Below are 24954 nucleotides of genomic sequence, written 5' to 3'. Positions count from 1 at the left end.
GAAGTCCTAAAATTCTGGGAGAAGGAATGTAAGACACAAAGACATCTTGGGGGCCACCTCATTGGGCCTCCGCATCCCCTGGAAGGTTCTACAGAAACACAGTCCTGCCCCCACCCAAGCCCTTTAGAATCAGACTCCTAGGTTAGGATCAGGAACCTGTTTGTATCAGGCACCCAAATTGGGGGATAAAGAGCAAGGACTTCAGAGACCTTTTACTTACTACTAGCTGTGTGACCTTGAGTAAATTGCCTAACCTCTCTGAGCCTCAGTTTCCTTAGCGATAAAATGGGACAACAACAGGAGTCATCTTGAGGCTTGCTGTGAGGAATGAATGCCATATATGTGAGAAGTGGCGGCAGTGGGGCAGGAGGGGCTCATGTACCATCAGCACCGCAAAGTAGGTGAGGTGGTTGCAGCGGCAGGACGTCTGTGTCTCTCTCCTGATGGTCTCACACCCCGCGTCGCTCCAGCTCCCCGGGCTGCTCACTGAGGAAGGGCCAGCATGAGGCTCTGAGACCAAGCTCAGCACCCCCACTGTCATCCCCAGTACCCCACAAATGCATGACTGCATCCCCCTTCTGAGCTTTTGCTTCCCTCAGCAGGTCCCTAACCTGCCATCACTCTTTCTTCAAAGCTACCTTCCTCCAGGAAGCCCTCTTTGATTAACTCCATCTACCCCACCCTCTAGGACCCCCACTACCTGCCTCCAGGTACCTGCCCAGCTCAGAGCCCCCTCCACACTCACATGTCAGGTCTTCAACCCAGAATACACACTGCAGAGTCACATTCTTCTGTAGGGACAAGAAAGAAGGGGGGGGCCCTGTGGCAGTCTGCTCCTTCCCCGCCGGGCTGAGGGGGCCAGTGCCAGGGCCCCACCCTATTTTGACCTGACTGGCCAGTGCCCTCAGCCAGTCAATCAGTTTTCTTTCAGAAGAGAGGGGAGACGGGAGCACATGGGCAAACAGGGACCCTTGTCCCCTGGGTTGCTTGGCTCACACTCACCGGCTGTGGCTGGTGCTGGAAGGTGAGCACCACGGGCTCCGAGAGGTTGGCTACTTTGGTGTTCTGCACAACAATACCCAAGACCTTCTCTCCCAAGACCTGGCTGGAATTCTTATCCTAGATATATGGGGTATGGAGGAGAGGGGAGGGAGGGGGCTCAGGACTGAGAAGAAGAGTACACTCTTGTCTCTGCCCAGTACACTGCTCCCAGATTTTGAGTCTCCCTCTGGAAGCAGTTCTTGCATAGGTAGTCATTTATACCATAATAAGAATAACACCATTTAGATCTTTCCCAGCACGGCAACCCACTCCAGTACTCTTGCCTGGAGAATCCCGTGGACAGAGGAGCCTGGTAGGCTGCAGTCCATGGGGTCACTAAGAGTCGGACACAATTGAGCGACTTCACTTTCACTTTTCACTTTCATGCACTGGAGAAGGAAATGGCAACTCACTCCAGTGTTCTTGCCTGGAGAATCCCAGGGACAGAGGAGCCTGTTGAGCTGCTGTCTATGGGGTCGCACAGTCAGACACAACTGACGCGACTTAGCAGCAGCAGCAGCTCTAAATGTCATGCACGTTGCCATCTGATTTCTGACTTTGCAAGGACTCTTGGAGGAGAGGGCTACCTTCCATGCCTACCTTCCATCTCTCTGTCAGACAGAAGCTGCTTTCCCCAAGGGAGGGCACAAGGACAACCACCCCCTACCTGGAACAGAGCTTGGCTGCTGAAGTCCACCAAGAGGAGTCTCTTCTCAGCTTCCTGTCTCCTGCCCTTGGCCTTCTGGAAGAGCACGCTGGGCAGCAGCACCGAGTACTCCAGGATCTCACTCTGCTCCTCCTGCAGACCAGAGGACCTGCTGGGGCTCAGCCAGAAGTGGACCTCCAGGCCCCTGCCATGTCCCCCTAGCACACGCCTTCCTGCATGCTGCCATGTCTAAGCCCACCTCCTTCACAAAGCCAGACTCACAGCAACCCTACTCACTCCTCCTTTCCTTGGCACCAGTGCTGGCTATGGAGTCTTGTGGTTAGAGCCCAGGGGATAAGGGCCTGGGAGAATCATGTTTATTGCGGTGTCTGGGTGTCAGACACTGACCCTGCCTATGGCCCCTTGGTGTGCTGGGGGATATGAAGGGTGGGGGGGTGTGGGGAGGGAGTGCTCGCAGCCTCTTCATCTGCTTCCTGCCCTGGCTGCCGACCCTGACCCCTGACCTCCTGCCGGGAGTGGATGTGCAGGTCCTGCGAGCTGAAGGCGGGCTGGAGCTTCCACACTGTGGCGTTGATCCGCTCCTCCTCAAAGGACACGGCGTCCCCTGTGAAGTTCACAGAGGCCAGCTTCGACTCCAGGCTCTGCAGCTGCCTGGAAGCAGGGGGAGAGAGGAAGAGATGACTGCTGGAGGTGAGGGGTGGATCCAGGTAGGCCAGTAGGCAGGAAGACAGAGGGAGCAGAGAGGCGACTCAGGCTGATACACAGGAAAGAGTGTGGGGCCCGACAGAATGACCTGCGGGGGTGATGTGGAGGAAACTGGGGCCTCAGGGCAAACAGGAAAGGAGTGGGGTGGGGTCCTATCCTCAGACTCAGCCACCAGGCTCTGGGTCCAGTTCTGCCTGGACCGACCCACTTTGTGCCGCTGGACAGCCCTACCCATCAGTTGGCCTCAGTCTGCTGAGCTGTAAAATGGGTCAATCCTTTTTCCTTATTGGTGGAGAGGAGGGCGTGGGTGCTGGTAAGAGAGACTTTTTTTTTTTCTGACTCAGGCAGGTGGTGGGGCTTGGCCTGTGGGACTGAATCAAGATGGAGACCGAGGGGAGGTCTCTACGGTTCAGTTCAGTTCAGTCGCTCAGTCGTGTCTGACTCTGCGACCCCATGAATCGCAGCACGCCAGGCCTCCCTGTCCATCACCAACTTCCGGAGTTCACCCAGACTCACGTCCATCGAGTCAGTGATGCCATTCAGCCATCTCATCCTCTGTCGTCCCCTTCTCCTCCTGCCCCCAATCCCTCCCAGCATCAGAGTCTTTTCCAATGAGTCAACTCTTCACATGAGGTGGCCAAAGTACTGGAGTTTCAGCTTTAGCATCATTCCTTCCAAAGAAATCCCGGGGCTGATCTCCTTCAGAATGGACTGGTTGGTCTCTACGGTCTCCCACTCCAAATCCCTGCCATGCCCGGGTCTGGGGAAGCCTCCTCCTCACCCCCACATGCTGCAGACCCACACTTACTGGCCTATGGAGGTGAAGGGGGGCCTCCTTGAGGTCTTCCGGGGATGCTTCAGAAACTGGCTGAGCCACTGGAGGTCCCTTTTCAGCTCACATACGTCCACCGAGACATTGTGGGAGGCCTTGTGGGGGGGATCTGGGGGAGACGGATGGACAGAGCCACCAAAAGCTGTTGAATGAGGTTCCACTCATTCAACTCAGGCCACACTCATCACACTCTCAATTACTCCCCCTGTGACTCTGACAGTTTCTGTCCCCATTTTACAGAACAGGAAACTGAGGCTCCAGGTAGTGGGGTGGACTTCCCCAGGTCACTCAGAGATGTAGCCAGCCAGACGGGCCTCTGTCATACGGAGCTCCCAGAAACTCCAGCCCCAGTAGGGTGGACTAGACCACCCCTACCCCTACCCCAGGCAACCTTCTGACCACACAGAGGGAGCTGGGAGGGCCAGTTCCCCAGAACCAGCCAGGCCTCCTTCAGGAGGAGCTGGGGGGTGGGGGGCTTCTCTGGTGGCTCCAGGGCCTCCACCCAGGCTACCCTGCACCCAAGGGCTGCAGACTCAGGAATCTCCAGGGATTAGATGGAACTCTGATGAAGTTGGCAGATGGAAATAGGGATATAGTGGGAGAGGGCAGGCCCTATGCCATCAAATAAGGCAGGCCCCATGGTCACATCTGAATTTTTAAGGCAGAAAGCCTAATTTTTCAGTCATTTGAAAACCCTGGCTCATGTTTTCCAAAAACTCTGTACAGGCCAAGTAAGACCAGGCCAGATCTCCTCTGCAGGAGGCCCATTTACAGCTGTTCCTGACTTTGCCCTAAACCCTCCCAGGTTGGGGCAGAATCTGGGCCTGGGGACAGGACCCTCGTCTACCCGCCCCCACCTGCCCCAGCTCTGCCCCCTCCATCCCTCTTCCCACCCCACCACCACCCCTTAGCATTTCCATGGGCCTGGAGATGCTAACATATTCAAAGCCCTGTGCCCCCTCTCTTGGGAGCCCTGCCCCAAACTGGAGCTGCCTGAAAGGAACCAGAATCAGGGAAATCCTGGACCCCAAGTAAAGCCTCCAGCTCCTTTTGGTCAGCCCCTCCTCCCTGCCTCCACTCCGCACTGAATAGAAGGCAGTGGCCAGGCCACACCTGTCACATCTCAGCCAGAAGACTCAGTCTGCACACCTCAGTGTCAGCCTCGAGCCTTGCCACATCCTGACTTTTGACCTCTCTTCCTGTCCCCCGGGCCCAAGCCAGTCAGCTGCTGGGTTCAAATCTGGCTCCCTCTCTTACTCCTTACTCTTGCAACTTTGTGCCTCTCTGAGCCTCAGTTTCTCCTCTGTGAAATGGGAAGAAACAGTCTAGATGAGGCTAACGAAGCAGAATTTTTCCTCCAGCTCCTGACCTCTAGCTCCGTCTCTCCATTCTCTCTGCTCCCACCCTGTTCATCTCCTGTCTTCCTTTACTTGGACCTACGCTGCAGCCGCAGGATGGGACTTCACCCCTCTGCCCTCACCCCTGTCTTCCCACAAACACACCTTGCATCACACTCTTCCACTCCTCAGACACCTTCCCTGAGTCCCCACTGCCTGTGAACAGAGCCCCCCCAACTGCATGATATGACAGGCAGCCCAGACCGCTTTAAGCGCCCCGCCCCCAGCCCCCGTGCACTTTGCTTTTCCAGTTTCCAGGCCTTGGGCTAATCCCTTTCTGCTGCCTGGAAGTCACCTTACTGTGGAAGGAGAAGATGAAGCTGGCTGCGCTGGGCAGACTCGTGTTCTGGGGGCTCCACCAGGAGCTGACTGAGGTGGCAAACAGCGGGGGCCCCGGGGCCAGGGTCTCCTCCTGATGCCGGAAGCACAGGAGTTCAAGGGCTTGGTCACTCAGCACGAAGTCTTTCTTGCCGTAGCGAAGATGCAATTTCCCTGCATGGCGGTTCCAGTAGAGGCAGAAATGGTAGAGGCCCCTGGGAAGAGGGAATGGCCAAGAAGCCGGCTGGACTCCAGGGAAGGGGGCATGGATGGTGAGGGCCTCCTCAGAATTCCTGATGGAGATGTGGAGCTGGGACGCCTGCTTATAATGGAGGCTGCTGTTCTGCGTCTGGTTCCGCTGGCCGCAGAAGCGGAAGTCTTCCCGGGGGCCCCTGCCATGGGCACCTGAGGGGGCAGAGACTGCAGATGAGACTCTGGGCTGGAGGCAGGCCCTAGGCCCAGAACACAGGAGCCCAGTGCCTGGGACCCACACACATTCCAAGGACCTACTTCAAAGGGTTTCAAAAAATATAAATCTACCCTGTTCCAAGATGGTTGGCTTAAAAATAGGAAAAGAACAAACTCAAAATCAGTTTAAAAAAAAAAAAAGAAAGAAAAGAAAAAAATTTCAAAGGCAAAATAATATTTTAAATAGCAATAAAATATTTCATGAGGCCATGCCTGCCACAGACAGCGGCGCAGGCTGTGCACTGCACAGGGGTGCTCTGGCTGCAGGGGCGGGTGGGGCCCAAACCCACCCCAAGCTGTGTACTGGGGCCGGGGGCTGCATTTGACAGGATGAAGGGGAGACTCTATCTTTTTTCCAAGGTACCGTCTACTTGCTAAGCTGTATTTGCAGGCCTGTGCCTGCCCAAAGGGGTTAGTGGATGTGCTGGTTCTTAACACAAGGATGGCATTTTAACAGAAGTCCCAAGGCACCTCCAGGAAAACTTACCTGGAACCAGGAAGAGACCCAGCAGGAACAGTGGCATCTGCAGCAGCACTTGGGCAGTCATCTTCCTCCCCCAAGGCACCCGAGACATCACTGCCTGAAAGAGGCCAGGAGTGTTAGCCGAGGTCCTGATCCCCAGGGGGATTGCCAGCCCTACAGAGGGACAAACCAGTGTAGTATGGATGTGGGTGCGAGGCAGGGAGGCATGTGTGGAAACAGTCCGTGGACCTCCCCCAGCGCTGCCAGGAGCGGAGTATCAGGAGGCAGTGGCCAAAAGAAGACACACAGATGACCAATAGGCATGTGAAAAGATGCTCTGCGTCGCTAATTACTAGAGAAATGAAAATCAAAACTACAATGAAGTATCTCACACAGGTCAGAATGGCCATCATTAAAAAGCCTACAAATAGCAAATCCTGGAGAAGGTGTGAAGAAAAGGGAGCCCTCCCACACTGTTGGTGGCAATGTAAACTGGTGCAGCTCTATGGAGGACAGTGTGGAGGCTCCTCAGAAAATTAAAACCAAAGTCGTCATATAATCCAGCAATCCCACTCCTGGGCATATGCCTGGACAAAACTATAATTCAGAAAGATATATGCACCCCTAGGTTCACAGCAGCACAATTCACAATAGCCAAAACATGGAAACAACCTATTCTTCCATCAACAGAAGAACGAATAAAGATGTGGTACATATATGCAACGAAATCCTACTTGGCCATAAAAAAGAATGAAACAATGCTACCTGTAGCAACATGAATGGACCTAAAGATGATCACACTAAGTGGAGCAAGTCACAGAAAGTCCAATACAGTATGATATCAGTTATATGTGAAATCTACAATATGACACCAATGAGAACAGACTTGTGATTGCCCAGAGGTGGGGGGTGGGGCGGGATAGATTGGGAGTTTGGGGTGAGCTGATACAAACTATTACACACAGAATGCATGAAAAACAAGGTCCTGCTGTGTAGCACAGGGAACTACATTCAATATCCTGTGACCAACCGTAATGGAAAAGAGTATGAAAAGAGTATATAAGTACTGCATAACTGAATCACTTTGCTATAAGCAGAAATTAACACAATGTTGTGAATCAACTATTCTTCAATAAAATACATTTTTAAATAATTTTTTTAATTAAAAAAAAAAAGGCAGTGACTGAGTTCAAGTCCCAGCTCCACCTCTGGCTTGCTGCATAATCCTGTGTAAGTCAGGGAAAACAGGACTAAGAATAGTACCTCCCTTCGGAACCCAGCAGTGATGGGGTAACCAGGGTAGCATCACCAGGAACCACCCGACCCTGCCCGCTCCGGGCCTTCAGAAACAAGGAAAAGGACGTTCTCAGGGTTCTCCTCCAGGAACCTCACCATGATCACCCCTAAGACCCAGCTCAGAGGACACCTTCTTCAGGAAGTCTTCCTCAACCTCTCTACAGTCGGTCCTAGACTCCTTTGGTTCCCGCCTCCAGCCAGGGTCTCCTGTTCGCCAGCTCTGGGAGGCACAGGACGGTGCACCCCTCCTCCACAGGGAGCTCCTGATCCATCTCTGTGCACAGGCCCCAGTGTTCACAGAGGTTACTGGGCATCCGGGCCGCAGGGGTATTGGAGTGAAGGATCAGTGCGGTCACAGCGCCTTCTACAGGGGCTGGAGGAGAGAGGCACTGCCTGGTATGGCCACCAGGGGGAGCCATTCCCAAGGCAGCTGGAAAGGCAGAGGGATGTCCCAGTCTGGCAGGGAGAAACAGTATGGTCCAAGCTGGGGAGGAGACAGCTCCCTCCAGCCCTCTCCTGGTGTAGAATGGGTCACTCCCCCAGCCTCTGTTAGCTGAGTACCCACTATCTGCCAGCCTGTGCTGACCCAGCCTCCTCACCCCTACACGTATGCTAATCCTCATTCCAACCCTGTGAAATAGGCCCTACCATTCGACCCATTTCACAGATAGGGAACCTGAGATCCAAGGAATTAAACGACTTGCCCATTTAATTGTTCCAGAGGCCAAGGGCTTTCCCTGCCTGATCAGGATTGTAGTGCCTGGCAGGGAACCTCTGTTTCTGGGACTTACAGAGAGATGCCGGGTGGCTTTGCCCACCCAACGGCCATCTGGCCCGGTGACTGAGTTGGGTGCTGGCAGTCACGAACAGACACCCTCATCCTGTGGGGAGCTGCATATGTCTGTGGTGACAGATGCAGTCATCTGCCACAAGCCAGACAAAAGGAAGCCTGGCATCCATGGGGCATGTGAGGAGTTTGATTTGGGGGAACCCAGGAGGGCTTCCAGGAGAAAGGGACTTTTGGATGGACTATTTGAGGGCAGCATTAAATGAAGGGGTGGCCCAGACAGGAAGTCACTGAAATGACCTGGCCCCCTCAAGCCAGTCTCCAGTATCCCAACATATATAACGGAATCCTAATTTCTTGGGTCTGGTCAGTCTAATCGTTGGTCAACTGGGTTCATCACCCTGCCCTGGTGATATCACAAGACCCCAGAGAAGAAGGAAGTGGAAGTCTTTGGGGGAATGGCTGCTATTTCCTAAATTGTGATTTTTAATGTTTCACTCTGCATCCTCTCTGAGGATTTTGGTTCCTTTTGGGTTTTGGTGTTTTCTTTTTTTTTTTTTAGGGGGAATGAAGGATTTATTACTTGAAGTAAGGAGAACACCGAGCATCTTTCTAAAGCAGTGTCTCCCATTTGGACTCCTTTTGAAACTGTCACTCTAGAACAGTGGAAGGAAACCCAGCATCTGGGGACAGAAGTATATCTCTGCTGGACCCCCTTCTCTTTCCTCCTCCTTTCTGCCAGTCCCTGTCACTGTCTGTACCTGATCCCCAATACAAACAACATCTCCTCCAAGCAACTCCCCAACCCCTATTTTGACTTTTGCTTTATACCTATGAACTCAGAGTTCACAGATCACTTTGCAAATATGGCCCCAATTCTTCATTATGGCATTTGCATTCAAGGCCCAGAGAGGGCCAGTGATTTCCTGACCTTACACAGCAAGCAAGGATGGAGCTGGCTAGAATCCAAGTATCTCTCTGGCCCACTGACTTTCAAAGTGAGTTACCGCTATCAGTATACAGTGCCTAGGACAGGGCAGAGTCATCTGTTTTCATTTATCTTCCTGGACTGATCTCTTTGAGAACAAAAAAGCATAAAGAGGGAATGAGGTTCCCATCACCAGAGGGATACAAGTGAGGCTACATTTGTGAAATGCCATGATTCCAACAGATAGGGGTCAATGGCATGCTCTGACATTCCTGGGTCATCCCCACTCTACCCTGGCTGCTTGAACAGCCACTCCAAAGTGAACAACTCTAGCCTCATAGACTTTCTTGGAATTTGAGGGGGAGGGACTGCCTGCTTTCCTTTAACCCATCCTTAGTAGAGTAGACTCTGGAGCCAGATTGGGTTTAAATATCAATTCCTCTACTCAATGGCCATGTGTCTCTGGACTAGTTACTCACCTTCTCTGGGCCTCACTTTTGTCATCTGTAAATAGGTATAAAAATCAAGACTATCGCAAGGGTCACTGTGAGAATTAAATGAATTGGTATCTATAGAGGATTTAGAGCAGGAATATGCACAAGGCAGGTGCCATAGATATCGGCTCAATACCTCTGTATCCTTCCTGACCAGCTCACGCCTGCCCCTCACCCAGGCCCCTGGGCCCGTCACAGGTCCTGACTCCTACACCTTCCCTCCCACCCTCCACGTCACCCCCTCGTGGCCCCCACAGCCAGCTCAACTTCCAAAGCGCCTTGACCGGAAATTCTTCGAGCATGAAATTTCCTTTCTGGGAAGACTGAAACCCCACCCAGAAAACTTCCCACCTCACAGCACGGACCTGAGCCTGTCCCCAGAAGCCTCTGAGGGACAGGAGGGCTGGACGGGGGCACCACCTACACTCTCATGAGATCCTCAGAGCCACCCTGTGAGGCCGGTCCTGCTGCTTTGCCATTTTACAGATCAGAAAACTGAGACTAGGGCAGGGCTGTCTGTTCTAAGCTTCCCCACTGGTGGAGCTAAGACACGGACCTTGGTGTCATTCTAGAGAACTCCTTGGAGAGCTGGAGCCAATAGTTTCTAGAGATGCTTGCTCCTCTGGTTTGGGGAGACCCCCAAACAAAAGGAGAGAGAAATGGTGGGTGGGTGACAGCCGAGACCACAGGCTGTGCAGGCAACTCCAGCCTGGGAGAGAGAATTTAGGGGGCTGAGTCCCCAAAAGAGGCCCCTCCCTGCCCCACCCCTTCTAGAGCAGCTGCCCTTGACCTCAGGCCTTCCGTAAACACACGCAGAGAACAAAACAATCCGGCCCAGTTTGACACAATGGGGGCCACCATGACAGAGTCCCAAGGATCCAGGCAGAGCGGAGGGGCCAGGGCTCATCTAAGCTAAGACTCCTGGCTGCCCATCCCCTGGGCTGGCTGGGCCCAGGAGGAGATGCCCCGGCTCCAGCACAGGCCCAGCCCTGCCCATCCTCATGGTAGGGGAGAGGGTAACGGGCAGGGGACTCATGGCTCACTTTCTCCCCTGAGTCCTGACTCACTTCCTCTGCCATCCGTTTAGAGCCACGAGTCACTGCTGGCCCAGTCCAGGCCCCTGGAAAACCCATTTCCTCGGAGGATGGAGGTGGAAGTTGAGTGGACAGGACCTTGGTGGCTCTGGGGTTAACCCTTCCCGGGCAGGCGCCGCCCCAGGAAGATGACCTAGGCCCCCAGGCCTTCTCCTGCCAGTAACATACGCCATGGACCGCAGACTTATCCATCCCCCGACCAGCCTCTTTGTCTGGATCACCTCCCTCTTTCCAAGAACAAACTCATCTTTCTAAACTCAGTGAAGACACGCCCTCCCCTTGAAGCTTTCCCTAACTTCCCTAACAGAATTAACTTCTGTGTTCTGGTGTTGTGGGGAAGGGGGCAGTTCACAGCCTATACTCAACCCTATATGCCCACCTTTGCCACAAGGAGTTCATATCAGAGGTGCCCAAACCCACAATGGGTCATAACCACCCCCAGGAAGTTCACTGAAATGCACTATCACAGATCCCTCCACACTGACATTGAGTATCTCTGAAAATAGCACAAAAGATTTTTTTTCTTCATTCAGCAAATCAGAAGTAGGGGGGAATTTGTACCCAGTAGCTGCTATGAGCTTGATGGGTTTTTTTTTCATTTTTTTTTTCCTTTTTCTGCCAGGAGAGTAGTAACATTAGGATGAAAACACGTGCACACACACACACAGGGTATTGTCAGGGATACACAAACGTGTGATAGAACACGTGTGAGGGGCTTAGCAGTAGAGAATCCGCCTGCCATGCAGAAGATGTGACAGGAGCCTCGGGCTGGATCCCTGGGTTGGGAAGATCCCCTGGAGAAGGAAACGGCAGCCCACTCTAGTATTCTCCCCGGGAAATCCCATGGACAGCGGCGCGTGGTGGGCTACGGTCCATGGAGTCACAAAAGAGTTGGACTGAGTGACTAAACAATAGCAGCATGTGAGGGGCAGATGCTCCAGGCCGGGTGTGGGGCTTGGGAGTCCAGCTGGACCAGGCATCCCGTTGACCAGCACTCCTCGGGCATAGAACCACTGGCTTACAAGGCTGGGATACCACCAGGAGCCCTGTCTTACAGAGTCAGAGGTGGGTGGGGCCCCACCCCAGATCACTTGGGTGGTAAACAGTTCGCTCTGGACGGGAGCCAGGGCAGCCTGCCTCCCCCGTGGCGTCTCGTCTCCACCTCAGTGGTAGTGAGGATGAATCACAGTCCTGGGTGGCTCACCTAGCATTTATCAGGGTGCCTGGAACCTTTAAGAGACCTCCCCAAGCACAGCTGGGAGCAGGGGGGTGTGAGGGGGAGGGGAGCCCCTGCCCCAGCGGGTCTCCAGGTGTGAGCCTGGTCCTGCCCTCCTGCGGGGAGGGCCAGCAGTGGGAGGACCCAGCCCAGCTTCCCAGCTCCAGCCCTCATCTTCAGCTGCTGGTCAGTGTGGGAGGCGGTGGGGACACGGATGGGGGACAACATGGAGATGCTGGCTCCCCCTCCCCCAGCCCTGGACAGAGGGCCTTAGGAGAGAAGGATTTGGCCAAGAGAGGGGTGGGTGAGCATGAAGTCCTTGAGGGTAGAACACATGAGGTGTGCACACGTGTGTGTGCTCATGTGTGCGGGTGTGTAGGGGAGTGAGGAGGGACGTTAGAACAGAGCGGAGGCTCTGCAGCAGGTGTTTCCTCCACGGGGGTGGGGTGGGGGGCTGAGAGGACCCTCCATCAGCCCTTTCCAAACTCTCATAAATGCAGTCTAACTTAGAAACACCATGTACCCGACAAACAAAGGCGGTGCCCCCACCAGACCCCAGTGGGACCCCCGACCACACCTCACTCTCAGCCGGTCCCCCAGCCCCTCAGCAGAGCCCGGGGCTCCAGGGGGCACCACTTGCAAACATGGAGCCCGTCTCTCCCCACCTTCAGTCACAGGCCGGGTGACCGAGGCCCAAGCTAGGTGGCCACACAGAACTCCCCCCAGGAAGGGTGTTCTGGCCTGGCCGGGGAAAACAGAGTGACTTCAGGTTCCAGGAATTTTTCTACAATTAAAAAGAATAAAAATTAAGCTAGCTGCCTGCCTCCCGGAGGCCGGCGGGTGCCAAGGCCTTGCCGGCTCACTGCCCAGGATGAGTCCCACATTCTGGAGCGCTGCCCCGTCAGCGCAGGCCCCGCCACCCCACGGCTTCCGTCCAGCAGGTCCCCGGGCTACGGCTCCCTCCGCGTGCCCAGACAGGCCCCGGCCCTGGGGGGAGACCGAGGAAGGGCAGGAGAGGGGCACCTGCCCAGGTGAAAGGACGCCGGGTTCCCCTGAGAGCCAGTTAGCCACAGCCGCCCACCCTGACACCTGCTTTATCTGCATCAGAGTGTTTGCTCTGGGCTTGCTCTGCTTTGCTCTGGGTTTGCCTGGGCTTGAGTGTTCCCTCCTCCAAACCTCTGCACACACCGGTCCTCCCCACTGGATGCCAACCTTGTGCCAAATCTGTAAAGGTCTAACTTAGAAATGCCATGTACCCAACAAACGAAGGAGGTGCCCCCACCAGACCCCAGTGGGATCCCAGACCATACACTGGCCTTCGGCCTCCACATCCTCCCCTGACTGCCCTGCACTCCAGCCTTGCAGTGCCTGGCAGAATAGCAGACGGCAATAAACAGAGGTCTAGCTGGCACAGCAAAAAGGAGCTGGAATCCAAGAAGGGGAGCGGGGGATGACAGTTCCCATTGAGCAAGCACTCACTTGGTGCCCAAAACTGTGCAAGGCACTTTTCACAAATAATTGTTCAATCCTCACCTTAACTCTATAAAGCAAATACTATTATTGCCCCAATGTAAAAAGGAAATGGAAATCCAAACAGGCTAAGTGATACTCAGGCAAGTAAGTAGCCAAGCCAGGATTCAGACTTTAGTCTACCAAACATCAAAGCCCGTGATTTCAGCCATTACGGTCACCAGAGCCCCTTCCTTCCCTTCTCTGGAACTATCTCCCTGACTTTACTATGAGGTAACTTAGCCAAGCACTTCCTAAGAAGCTGTGTGTGCTTAGTCACTTAGTCATGTCCGACTCTTTCCAAGCCCATGGACTGTAGCCCATCAGGCTCCTCTGTCCGTGGGATTCTCCAGGCAAAAACACTGGAGTGGGTTGCCATTCCTTTCTCCAGAGGATCTTCCTGACCCAGGGATTGAACCCAGGTCTCCTGTACTGCAAGCAGATTTTTTTACTGTATGAGCTACAGGGAAGTTCCTCCCTAAGAAGCACTAGTTCCCAAGCTCGAGAAATACTGCAGGTCCTACTTGATCATATGAATTAACGTATCAAAGGCTCTGATAAGTGCTGCAGAAAGAAAATCCACAGAGCTTGGTTGGGCTTAGTTTCCCAGCCCAGTGTGATGGTGCGAGCTTTTTTTTTGCAGAACACCTGTTACCAATATGAAAAGAGGAGCGCTCAGAAATCTTGACACCACACAGATAAGAAAGCTGTCAGCATTCCCCCTCCAGCTGCCTCCCCTCTCCTCCCCTCTGAGCTGTCCCAAAGGCCATTAACTAGCAGGAGATGGGCTACAGGAGCCATTTAGGCTGTGATGTTCCCCAGGGCAACTCATCACCATCTTTGACACTCCCAGGCCAGAGGTCCTGGGGGAACCTGGGGTAATGGCAGCCCCATCACACCTCCCTTTGGCCGGCAGCACCAGCTCTTGGAAAAAGGGGCAGTGCCAGCATGTTTCTAGATTGCCATTAAAGTCAACCACAGTCACCTCAAGCGGCAGAGACACTTAGAATGCTGGGACTGAAAGGGAATGAGGGAGGAGCAGAGAGAGAAAAAGAGAGAGAGAAAAGTGATGGGGAGGCAAGAGCTTTTAGAAGCTGAGAATCACAACCTTTTTGGAATCTGAGTGAGGATGGAAAAAATCTAGAACCTCAGGGAAGGGGAGGGATTAGGAAGGTCTGGGTCAGGCCCAGTTTGGGGGTGGTGTTCAGACAGCAGGACCTGTCATGAGCAGTCCTGGGACAGTGGTGCCAGCCCTGCACAGCTCCATGCCCCTGGGGCAGCCTGCAACCCACATGCAGGGCTCCCCACAGCCCTCCCCACAAGGAGCAGCTGAAGCTGGGCCTCAGGGCCCTCACCAGTCAGCACCTGCCCAGGGAATGCACACTCCCAGAGTAGGGGGGCAGGAGTTAGACATGTGTGTGTGTTAATCGCTCAGTCATATCCCACTCTTTGGGACACCATGAATTGTAGCCTGCCAGGCTCCTCTGTCCATGGGATTTCCTAGGCAAGAATATTGGAGTGGGTTGCCATTTCCTTCTCCAGGGGATCTTCCTAACCCAGGGATTGAACCTGGGTCTCCTGCATTGCAGGCAGATTCTTTACCACCTGAGACATCAGAGAAGCCCATAGGGTCCTGAACTAGTGCCACACCTAACTGGTCCTAGGACTCTTGTAGCACCCAGTCCCCTCTTTGGGCCTCAGCTTCCTCCTCTACAGAGGAGGTGACAAGATCCCTGTCCCCCCGTCTGTCTTCTCCATAGACCAGAGCCCCAGGTTGCTTCTAGGGAAGGGAAGAGCTTACCTCCTGGTTGACAGCGAACGGGGAGGAAAACAGTGCTGGCCATCCCATCCTCCTGCCCAGCCTGTCTTCTCTCTCAAACCACAGACTGACCTCAGCTGTCTGGCTGCAGTTTCCCTTCTGCATCTGTGTTCCAAAAGTGGCTAAGGCCAGGCATACAAGGTCAGCCCAGTTACCTCCCTGTTCATTTTTTGGGGGCTGTGTTTCAGTTCCTTGGGGCCTTGGCAGAATGCCTGCCTTTGGAGCATAGGACCCCTTAGCATTCCCAAGGTCAGCTGCCAGCCCTCCCTTTCCTTTCTCCTCCTCCGGGTCCCAGATCCCTGGCTGAGGGGCAAACCCGACACATAGCCAGGCATCCTCCCCAACAGGGGCTGGGGGCCAGGGTGAGCCTGAGGTTCCCGCTCCCTCCAGGGATGGTCGGTGGAGGCACAGACTAGGATCCCACCCCAGCTCACTGAGCACACAGCGCTGCCTCACCTGGTCCTCCGCTACTGTTTGCATACCCCCATGGGCGGGGTGCTCACCACCTCCAGCCACACAGCTAGCACTAAAGGAAGCTCTCTGAAGATGCAAGACTCGATTCTAAGCTCTCCACCCAAAGGAGCACATTTAATCCTCCCCCAAATCTGAGACAAATACCATTCTGTCCATTTAACAAATAAGGAAACAGGCCCTGAAGATCAGGTTGGCTGCTGGAGATCACGCGGCTTGAGGTGCAGCATTGGGGCCTGGCTCCAGAGCACAGGCTCTCGATTTTGCAGTCCATTTCTGCTTGACATTACCTGTTAGAAAGGGCTTCTCTTTAAAATTTCCAGTAAAAGATGCTTCCAGAAATGTGTTTGCTTGGTATTAGTTGAATCCCTTCCTCTGAAGAAGCCCTGGTCCTGGGAGCTGTCAGGACCCCCTCCCAGCAACACTCTTGCTCTCTGTCCGCCGCAGGCTCTGGACACCCACTCCCAGCACCAGCAGAGGCTTGTCTTCGATGACGGGGGTACAGCCCATAAACTGAAATTGAATTTTTGCTGGAGTGTGGCTGAGGGAAGGAATGTGGGGTATGAGGCCCTTACCCCCAGCCACTTCCTCGTCACTCTGGGCTGCTGTCTGTTTCACTGACCAATTCCCCTCGGAGTCGCATCTGAGCCCCTGGTGTCACGGACACCCAGCCCCACCCTCCCCATCAGCTAAGCTTTCAGTTTAGGGAGGAAGGGCGGTTGTGGGGATGGGAGGGAGAGGCAGAGGGAGCAGAAGGTGATACAGGGGGAGAGGGATGGCAGGGAAGGTGGACAAGGAAAAGGGGAGAGATGAGAAGTGGGGGTGGGGTTTGGGGAGCGGGAGTCAGAAGGATGGAGAGAGAGGGCAAGAATCATACCTGGATTCCTCCTTCGTGCCGTCAAGCAGATTATCAATACATAAAGCGCGAGAATGAGTAAAGGCTAAGGGCTCGCCTTGTTTGCAGGCTGCAGCCTGCTGAGGCGGTGGGTCAGCTTCTTCCCAGTCTAAGAGGCCAGAGGGGCACTTTGAAGCTGAACTACCCCAGCTCCGGCTCCCGCCTCCTCACCAGAGCCTCAAACAAAGCAGCGGGAAGATGGGCTGCAAGCCCCAGCCCACAGCCCAGGAAAAGGGGCGCAGGTGACAGCAACCCCTGGCAACCGTTGCCCTGGCAACCATTGGCAGCTGCAGTGACTACTACGTCACCACCCAACTCCAACCCAGCACAGCGCAGTTCCCCTAATTGTCCTGTGCCCATATCCCCTTACTCAGATGCCGGCCAGGAATGGAGCTGGCAGGAAGAAGGGCAGAGTTTAGTACATTAAGTTATGGGGAACACTGGGGAACACTTGCCTAAGTTCGTCAACATTTACTTTAAATCCAAATCTTTTTAGAACACTAGTGAGGTCTACCCTTGTGATCAAAAGTGTCTGCTATCAGCTATATTTGCCCATGAGGCTGCCAGCCTGTGGCCTTGGCTTGATCCCCCTGGATACCCATCTAATCCCCACCACTGGGTTCCAAGAGCACAGAATATGTACAATACTTCCCTGGAAATGTCTTAGAGGAGTGCCTCCTCCAGGAAGCCGTCCCAGATATCCACAGCCCACCAGGAATCTTTCTCCTGAATTAGCCCTGGAGTCAGAGGTTCCCCCTGGCTTTCCTCCAGAGCTCCCTAGGGGCCAAGAGTGGGTCCTTTTTATGCCTTAGAGTAAGTACCTGTCTGAGGAGGGAAGAGAACAGAGGCAAAGCTTCTGCAAGCCTGCATATGTGCCAGGCACTCCACTGGGCATTTTGGAAATCCATTTCCACCACTCTAAAGGTTAGCCCTATTGAACCCATCTTACAGATGGAATGACAGAGGCTCAGGCACATGATGTGACCTGTTCAAGGCCACCTAACTGGTAAGAGAGATGTATGGAATTCAAACCATGATCTCCTCTGAGGCATGAAGACATCAAGACCCAGTGTCCATCTGATGCTTGACTAATCCCACCCCCATCCAATGTATATCCGGACTTTATTTGATTACCTCCATTGATGAGGGCTCACTTCATTTCAAGAGGACACATCTCTTTGACCTCTGAAAAGTCTTTCATAGCCATTGAGTTAAAGGCAAAAGGACATCAAAGCCACGGGATGGCCTCTGTGTGCCATACAGGGCCCAGAAGAGGCCCAGGGCTGTGGACGCCCCCACGAGGGCCTTCAGCTCCAGACCAGCAGCTGATTAAGAGACAGGATGGGGCTGCTCAGGGCACCAAGGAGCCCAGGGTTTCAGAGCCCTTCCCCAGAATAAGCAAGGATCCCCTCGGCACTCACACTCCAGGGGGCTCTGGGCTGGCTTCTGGCCGAGGCCGTGGGAAAAGCAGCAGGAGCTGGGGTCCATGGGATGGTGCGCCCCTGCATTCCCATCGCCCCCCCACCCCACCACTGATGGACCAGAGCCAGGGCTATTGTCTCACTGGCGGCGCAGAGCTGTGTCCTATTCAGGCACTATTTTTGGCGCCCAGAGGAAGAGGAAAAGAAAGCAAAGAAAGGAGTTGCTGTTCTCGGTGGAACCTTCGCCCGGAAAGGATTCCAGGGCCTGCTGGGCCAGAGAAGGCAGTCGCTGTGGATCAAAAGATCCTAGGCTTGAAAGGACCTGGCGGGGGGCTGTGGTTCAGGGGAGCCAGAGAGGGGGCCACAGATGGGGCACCCCTGGCCTTGTACACACACTTGGTACTCACTAACTGCAGCCACATGCAGAGAAAGAGAGGCCCAGGATCCCTGGTCCCACCCATAGTCACTAAGCACTTATAATAACAATTTTTTTTTGTTTTTTTTTGTTTTTTTCTAATTTTATTTTATTTTTAAACTTTACATAATTGTATTAGTTTTGCCAAATATCAAAATGAATTTTAAAAAAACCTAAAGTAGCGCATAGCTGCCCATAACCAAGTGTCTGCCGGAAAGATTCTTACTTAACACCCACAACACTCCTGACCAGGGTGGAGATCGGGGACAAAGTGATAAGCCTCATAAATCAGATAATTGATGCTCTGAGAGCAACATGACCGCCAAAATAACAAGCTAGTGACCCCGCTCCATTTCCTCCACCTTATGCCACCCCCACCCTTCCTCACGTACACCAGCTCCAGCGCACTAGCCTTCTTTCTATCTCCAGACACACATCAGGGCCTTTGCACCTGCTTTCCCCGCAGCATAGAACATTCTTTCTGGGTTCTTTCACTGATTGGTTCCATCTCAAGACTTTTTCTTTTTCTTTTAATATTTATTAGACTGTGCCCAGTCTTAGCTGCGGCATGTAGGCTCTTTAGCTGTGGCATGCAAACTCTTAGTTGTAGCATGTGAGATCTAGTTCCCCAGCCAGGGACTGCACCCAGGCCCCCTGCATTGGGAGCATGGGGTCTTAGCCACTGGACTATCAGGAAGTCCCCCTTCTCAAGTCTTAATCCAAGTCTCCCCTCTCCTAAAAAGCCTTCCACGTCCACCCAACCAAAATAGCCTCCCCATTCATCTCCTCTTCCATGTCACCTTATGTAATAAACTTTAAAGCACTTAACATTGTCTGAAATGACCCTGTGATTTGCTTGTCATCCATTTCTCTGTGTTTGCTCTTTCTTATCTATCTTGCTCAGCACTTGTATCTCCAGTACCTAATGCCACAGAGCCTGGTCCACAGTAGATGCTCAATGACAGCTAGTTAATAAATGGATGAGTGAATGAGACAGAGCTGGGAGTCTGACCAGGCCAGGCTGGCTCCAAGCCTGTTTCCAAAGGAGTCATTCCCGATGCTTAGGGCAGGGGGATTCCAGCACTGAGCCGTCCCCGCTTCCCAGCTTCTATCTGAGTTAGGGGCACACACATCGCTGCCAGAGGCTTGGCCAGAGAGGGGCTTCCAAGACTGTGCACAGCCTGAGAGCCAGGACAGGACCTGAAACTTCACCTCCCATCCAGAGCCACCTGATAAAGGCTTTTAAGAAGTCCTGTAGTGCACAATGGCAGTGGCAGACTTTATTTTGGGGGGCTCCAAAATCACTGCAGATGGTGACTGCAGCCATGAAATTGAAAGAAGCTTATTCCTTGGAAGGAAAGTTATGACCAACTTAGACAGCATATTCAAAAGCAGAGACATTACTTTGCCAACAAAGTCTGTCTAGTCAAGGCTATGGTTTTTCCATTAGCAATGTATGGATGTGAGAGTTGGACTAAAAGCAAGCTGAGCGCCAAATAATTGATGCTTTTGAACTGCGGTGTTGGACAAGACTCTTGAGAGTCCCTTGGACTGCAAGGAGATCCAACCAGTCCATCCTAAAGGAGATCAGTCCTGGGTGTTCATTGGAAGAACTGATGTGGAAGCTGAAACTCCAATACTTTGGCCACCTGATGCCAAGAACTGACTCATTTGAAAAGATCCTGATGCTGGGAAAGATTGAAGGCGGGAGGAGAAGGGGACGATGAGATGGTTGGATGGCATCACTGACTCAATGGACATGAGCTTGAGTAAGCTCCAGGAGTTGGTGATGGACAGGGAGGCCTGGCGTGCTGCAGTCCATGGGGTCGCAAAGAGTTGGACATGACTGAATGACTGAACTGAACTGTTGTGCACAAGCCTGGAAGCCCAAGGCTTTCCTAGACCAGTGGGACCACAGACATACTTTCACAGGTGCTGGATTATTTGATGTTTGAGATCCTGTCTGAACTGTGATCAAAATTAGAGTTTTCTCTCTACGTGGAGGCAGAGTACACACTACTACACCTTCCACCACCTGCTCCCATGGCCCCAGGAGAGAGGGGGCCCAGGCATGCAATTTACCAACGAAGGTGGGTCGTGCACCCACTGCTCCAAATGCCAAATCTCCCATCTGGACTCCCTGTGGGCTCCCCAGAGTGGAGCAAGGAGGGGAAATGGTATGTGCCTGTGGCCAGGGAGGATCCTGGGGTCTAGGCACCTGGAGGCAGGTGTATCCCTAGGACCAGCCTGCAGAGACTCATGATGGAGCTGGGGCAGAGATAGGAACCATGAGGGAGCATGAACCACATGATGTGCACCTGACCTTCTGCAATGCACACAGTTGCCCTGAGAGGAGTAGGTATTATTAAGCTCATTTTACAACTGGGAAAACTGAGGCTCAGAGAGGAGAAGCTTCTTTCCTGGGGTCACATGGCGGTGAAACTGAACTTACAGGTAGTTCTATGCACTCCCTCACCTGTGATGCCCCCAGCCCCAGCCCTGGAATCTCCAGAACATGGAGAGGAGTTGCCAGCCACTCCAGGGAAGTGGACATGAGACCCAAGAGGCTACGCGATGTGTCCAAAGCATTCCAGCCCAGAAGTCAGACCCTCACCCATAGGCTCATGGGGTTTGCAAGCACTCCCATCCTTCCAGGTCATTAGTTACTGCAGCTCCCAACTCTGGTTCCCTAAACCCGGGTGGGAGAGCAGAGGCCAGACTCCCAGATGCACTGACACCCACTGCAGGGTCTCCTTGGGGAGACCCTGGTTGTCCTTTCCGCCACAAATGGCAATGTGCACTGCCTCCAGACCTGGCCCAGGTACTAGGACCCAGATATTCTCGGCTTCTAGCCAAGGAACTGAATAATAGACTCTGCCCATTTGGTCTGGGGTGTGTACCTAGGTGGCAGAGCCCCAGGCGGGTGTGGCCGATGTGGTCATGGACAAAGGATAAGTACAGCTTTGAGGAAACTGCATGAGGATTCCTTCCAGCCTTGCCCACTGTCCGCAGCTCTCACCAGGTGATGTCACATGCAGGTGTGGGGGAGGGGAAGTGCCATGAGGCCAGGCACACACCTACCAGGCGCAGACCTACTGGATGAGGGAGAGCAAGGGGTACCTGATAATTCAGGAGGTGGGTGTCCACCTTTCCCAACTCCTCCATCAGACCTTCCTTCCTCACGCCTGTCCTGTTCCCCTGATGTCCTCTTGCCCTCTGTGCCTCCCATCCAGCTTACTGAGCTGTTTACAGGCTAAAGAATTGATGCTTTTGAACTGTGGTGTTGGAGAAGACTCTTGAGAGTCCCTTGGACAGTGAGGAGATCCAACCAATCCATTCTAAAGGAGATCAGTCCTGGGTGTTCATTGAAAGGACTGACGCTGAAACTCCAATACTTTGGCCACCTGATGCGAAGATTTGACTCATTTGAAAAGACCTTGATGCTGGGAATGATTGAAGGCGGGAGGAGAAGGGGATGACAGAGGATGAGATGGTTGGATGGCATCACGGACTCAATGGACATGAGTTTGACTAAGCTCCAGGCGTTGGTGATAGACAGGGAGGGAAGCCTGGCGTACTGCAGTCCATGGGGTCTCAAAGAGTTGGACATGACTGAGCAACTGAACTGAACTGAGGAGCCTCTGAAGATGTAATGGATGGTTCTAATGGTGGGTGTACTGGCAAGACTTGGAGAGGGCTTTTATATGGAGGCGCCACCTACCCACAAACATTGCCTGATGCTAGAATGGGCAGGGTCGGAAAAGCTCAGGACTGGAAAGAGCCGTGAAGATCCCCACATGGTATCTGAGGTCCCCCTACAACTTCCCTGTCAGACTTAAATACCAGCAGGTGCGGGGAACTCACTACCTCAGTTGGGAACATCATCTGCGGGGCCACAGGCAAAGATCCAGGTTCGGAGTCAGGAGACTATCTCTGACCGGCCAGGGGACCTTGGTCTGCTTCCTCATCTGTGAAATGTACAGATTCAAAACTCCGAGGGCAGCTGCACCACGACTGAATGAAGGTCTTTGTAGGCAGTGGAGCTGTACGCACCAGGCCTGGGGGGTTGGTTAGGAGTCGCCCAGGGCGGTTGACACACACTGAACTGGTGACAAAGCAGAGGAGCAGTGGGCAGAGGGTGCCAGGCCAAGCATGACTCAGCTGCCCCCTGGGGTCACCCCTCACATTTGTCACCATTAAGGCAGGTGGGTTTGGGCAGTTGTGCCCCTGCCATAGGGTCAGAAACCAGGATGCCAGCCACAGAGCCACACCCCTGAGGGCCAGACTCAGCCAGGGACCCCCACCCTCACTGCCCAGGGGTCAAGGGGACTCAGCTACCCCAGGAGACCAGCCCAGCTCAAACCCAGGTCTCCCCTGCAGGTTTGGGACAGTGGTCAAGCCAGGCAGGCCTTGGGTCTCCAGGGGCAGGAGGGACCCTCATTCTGGGACTGTTCCTCAGGCCAGCAGATCAAGAGGCCATTGGATGAGGGTGTCCAGGGGGCCTCTCTGGGGCTTGGGTCCTTTCCCAGTGATGTCATGGGAAGACAGGGCTAATGCTTGTGATAAGCTCACTGCGGCTCCCTCAGAGAAGGGCTCGGTGATGGCCCAGAAGAGTGGCGATGACATCGCTAATGGTGTGCCAGGCCCTATACCCAGTGGTTGAGATTTCTTGGCTCACTTAACCCTCTCAAGGTGCCGTTGCTGTTATTTATTATTGTTGAATCATTAAGCGGTGTCCGACTCTTTTGCAACCCTATGGACTCCTCCATCCATGGGATTTCCCAGGCAGGAATACTGCAGTGGGTTGCCATGCCCTTCTCCAGGGGATCTTTCCAACCCAGGGATCAAACCTGCATCTCCTGCATTGGCAGGTGGATTCTTTACCACTGAGTCACCAGGGAAGCCCCAAGGTGCCATTATTATCCTCAATTTGAAGATAACAAAAATAGGCACAGAGAGGCTAATATACCTGTCCAAGTTCACACAGCTGGGCCAGAATGGGGCAACCCAGAGCCACCCATCTTGTGCTGCCTCCCCCAGGGGGACAGCTGAGCTGGGCAATGGGAAAGCAAAGGTCCAGAACAGCTGGGAATGGGGGGGGGTCTACTGTTCAAGGACCCCTACAGCCCGGGGCTGACTCAGATGATTCCCACAGGGTCTCACTTAGGGATTCAGGTATCCTTCTGCCCGTTTGACAGCCTAAGGAATGCTGCTGCTGCTGCTGCTGAGTCACTTCAGTCGTGTCCGACTCTGTGCGACCCCATAGACGGCAGCCCACCAGGCTCCCCCGTCCCTGGGATTCTCCAGGTAAGAACACTGGAGTAGATTGCCATTTCCTCCTCCAATGCATGAAAGTGAAAAGTCAAAGTGAAGTCGCTCAGTCGTGTCCAACTCCTAGCGACCCCATTGACTGCAGGCCACCAGGCTCCTCCGTCCATGGGATTTTCCAGGCAAGAGTACTGGAGTGGGGTGTCATTGCCTTCTCCAGCCTAAGGAATGAGGCTTAGAGAAATTAAGCCACCTGCTCAAGGTCACTTTTCAAGGATGTAAACTCAGTTCTAACTGAACTACCGTGTGACCAAACCTGAAGCCCAAACTTCCAGCAGAGGTTTAGGGAAGACCCATCAATGCTGCACACTGTGCTGAGTACATGCTTTGCAGCCATTTCCCCCAAATTCCAGCAATAATCCTGGGGTGGGGGGGTCACCTCGATGCACAGGTGTGAACACTGAGGTCTGGGAGGCTGTGACCTTAGGCAGCAGGATACAAGCCCGAAAGTCCTCTGCTCTCACCCCTGGGCCCAGAGAGCTAAGGGCAGGGCTTCTGGAAGGAGGAAGGCAAAGACCCGGGACTGGAGGGAAGTCAGAGGTGGCTCTGATCGCTCACTGCTGCTCATCTTGGAGGTAGTGTGAGTGGCCCTGGGAGCCAGGCTGGAGCCATTAGCTGTCTAACCGCCGGCCTTTCAGGGGACCAGAGCTGGGCTGGCTCCCGGACAGAGAGGCCCCCACCCCTAGGCCATCTCTCTCTAATGCAGAAGCCTGTCTACTGGTGCCCGGAAGCCCTGCCAGCTCCTCCAGGGCTCAGCTTTTATCTCAGCCTGCCTGAACTGCCAAGTGCGCCACAAGCTGCCTGAGCCTGAGCCAGCGCCAGCCCAAGAGCCCAACTCCCACCACCCTGGCCTCCCCGCCAAAACACAAGTCAGGCTGTGGGTGGGGGGGTAGGGGGGCGGTTCCTGCTGATGCCCAGGTAGCTCTCGGTCTCTTGGGGGATGGGAGGCAGGAAGATGTCCCCCCTCAAGCTATTACGTGTCTCTGGGCCTCCGTGCACCCCTCTGCCCAAGGAGGAGATCACAATAGTGAAGGCTAACCTGTGGGACAAGCGCTGGTGTCAGCAATTCACCACATTAGTCCTTCAGGCTCAAAACAGCCCCTGAAGTAGATACTGTTATGTTTTATCTACTTTTTCCAGATAAGGAAAATGAGGCGCAGACACCCAAGTTCACACAACCCGAGAGGAACAAAGCTCTCCCCAGATAAGTGGCCTTGCTTTCTCCATGGGTCCTGTTGCCTTAAAAGCACATGGGCTTAACAGTGGCAAGGATGGGGTTCAGGACAAGGGCACATGTCCTCTGCCCCCAGCATGGAGTCCGGCCTGGCTGAGGAGTCCCCTTCCCATGGAGAGGGGCAGAAGAACACAGTGGACAAGAGCCCAGACTCTG

At 53.8% G+C, this 24954-nt stretch overlaps 1 protein-coding gene across 6 annotated transcripts in view; it reads right to left on the bottom strand.

Moving 5' to 3' along the window:
- Positions 1-24954, bottom strand: part of ADGRG1 (adhesion G protein-coupled receptor G1) — a 46162-nt gene that overhangs the window by 9364 nt on the left and 11844 nt on the right. For 2 of the 6 annotated variants that reach the window (XM_061387323.1, XM_061387327.1), the window contains exons 2-9: positions 5916-6009; positions 4943-5365; positions 3222-3354; positions 2212-2359; positions 1709-1840; positions 1003-1119; positions 746-791; positions 383-486 (exon numbers count right to left, since the gene is read on the bottom strand). In XM_061387323.1, the coding sequence (XP_061243307.1) occupies positions 383-486; positions 746-791; positions 1003-1119; positions 1709-1840; positions 2212-2359; positions 3222-3354; positions 4943-5365; positions 5916-6003 (1191 nt within the window). In that variant the 5' untranslated portion in view covers positions 6004-6009. Of the gene's footprint in view, positions 1-382; positions 487-745; positions 792-1002; positions 1120-1708; positions 1841-2211; positions 2360-3221; positions 3355-4942; positions 5366-5915; positions 6010-15016; positions 15395-15490; positions 15596-15795; positions 16129-16382; positions 16598-24954 lie in introns of those variants that run through there. The other 4 variants (XM_061387329.1, XM_061387328.1, XM_061387326.1 and 1 more) reach the window with 4 other exon arrangements.

The sequence above is a fragment of the Bos javanicus genome, chromosome 18 (assembly GCF_032452875.1).
Source record: "Bos javanicus breed banteng chromosome 18, ARS-OSU_banteng_1.0, whole genome shotgun sequence".
In the NCBI taxonomy this organism is placed as follows: domain Eukaryota; kingdom Metazoa; phylum Chordata; class Mammalia; order Artiodactyla; family Bovidae; genus Bos; species Bos javanicus.
The sequence above is the reverse complement of the archived record's forward strand: the minus strand, read 5'-3'. Positions and strand labels throughout refer to the sequence as shown.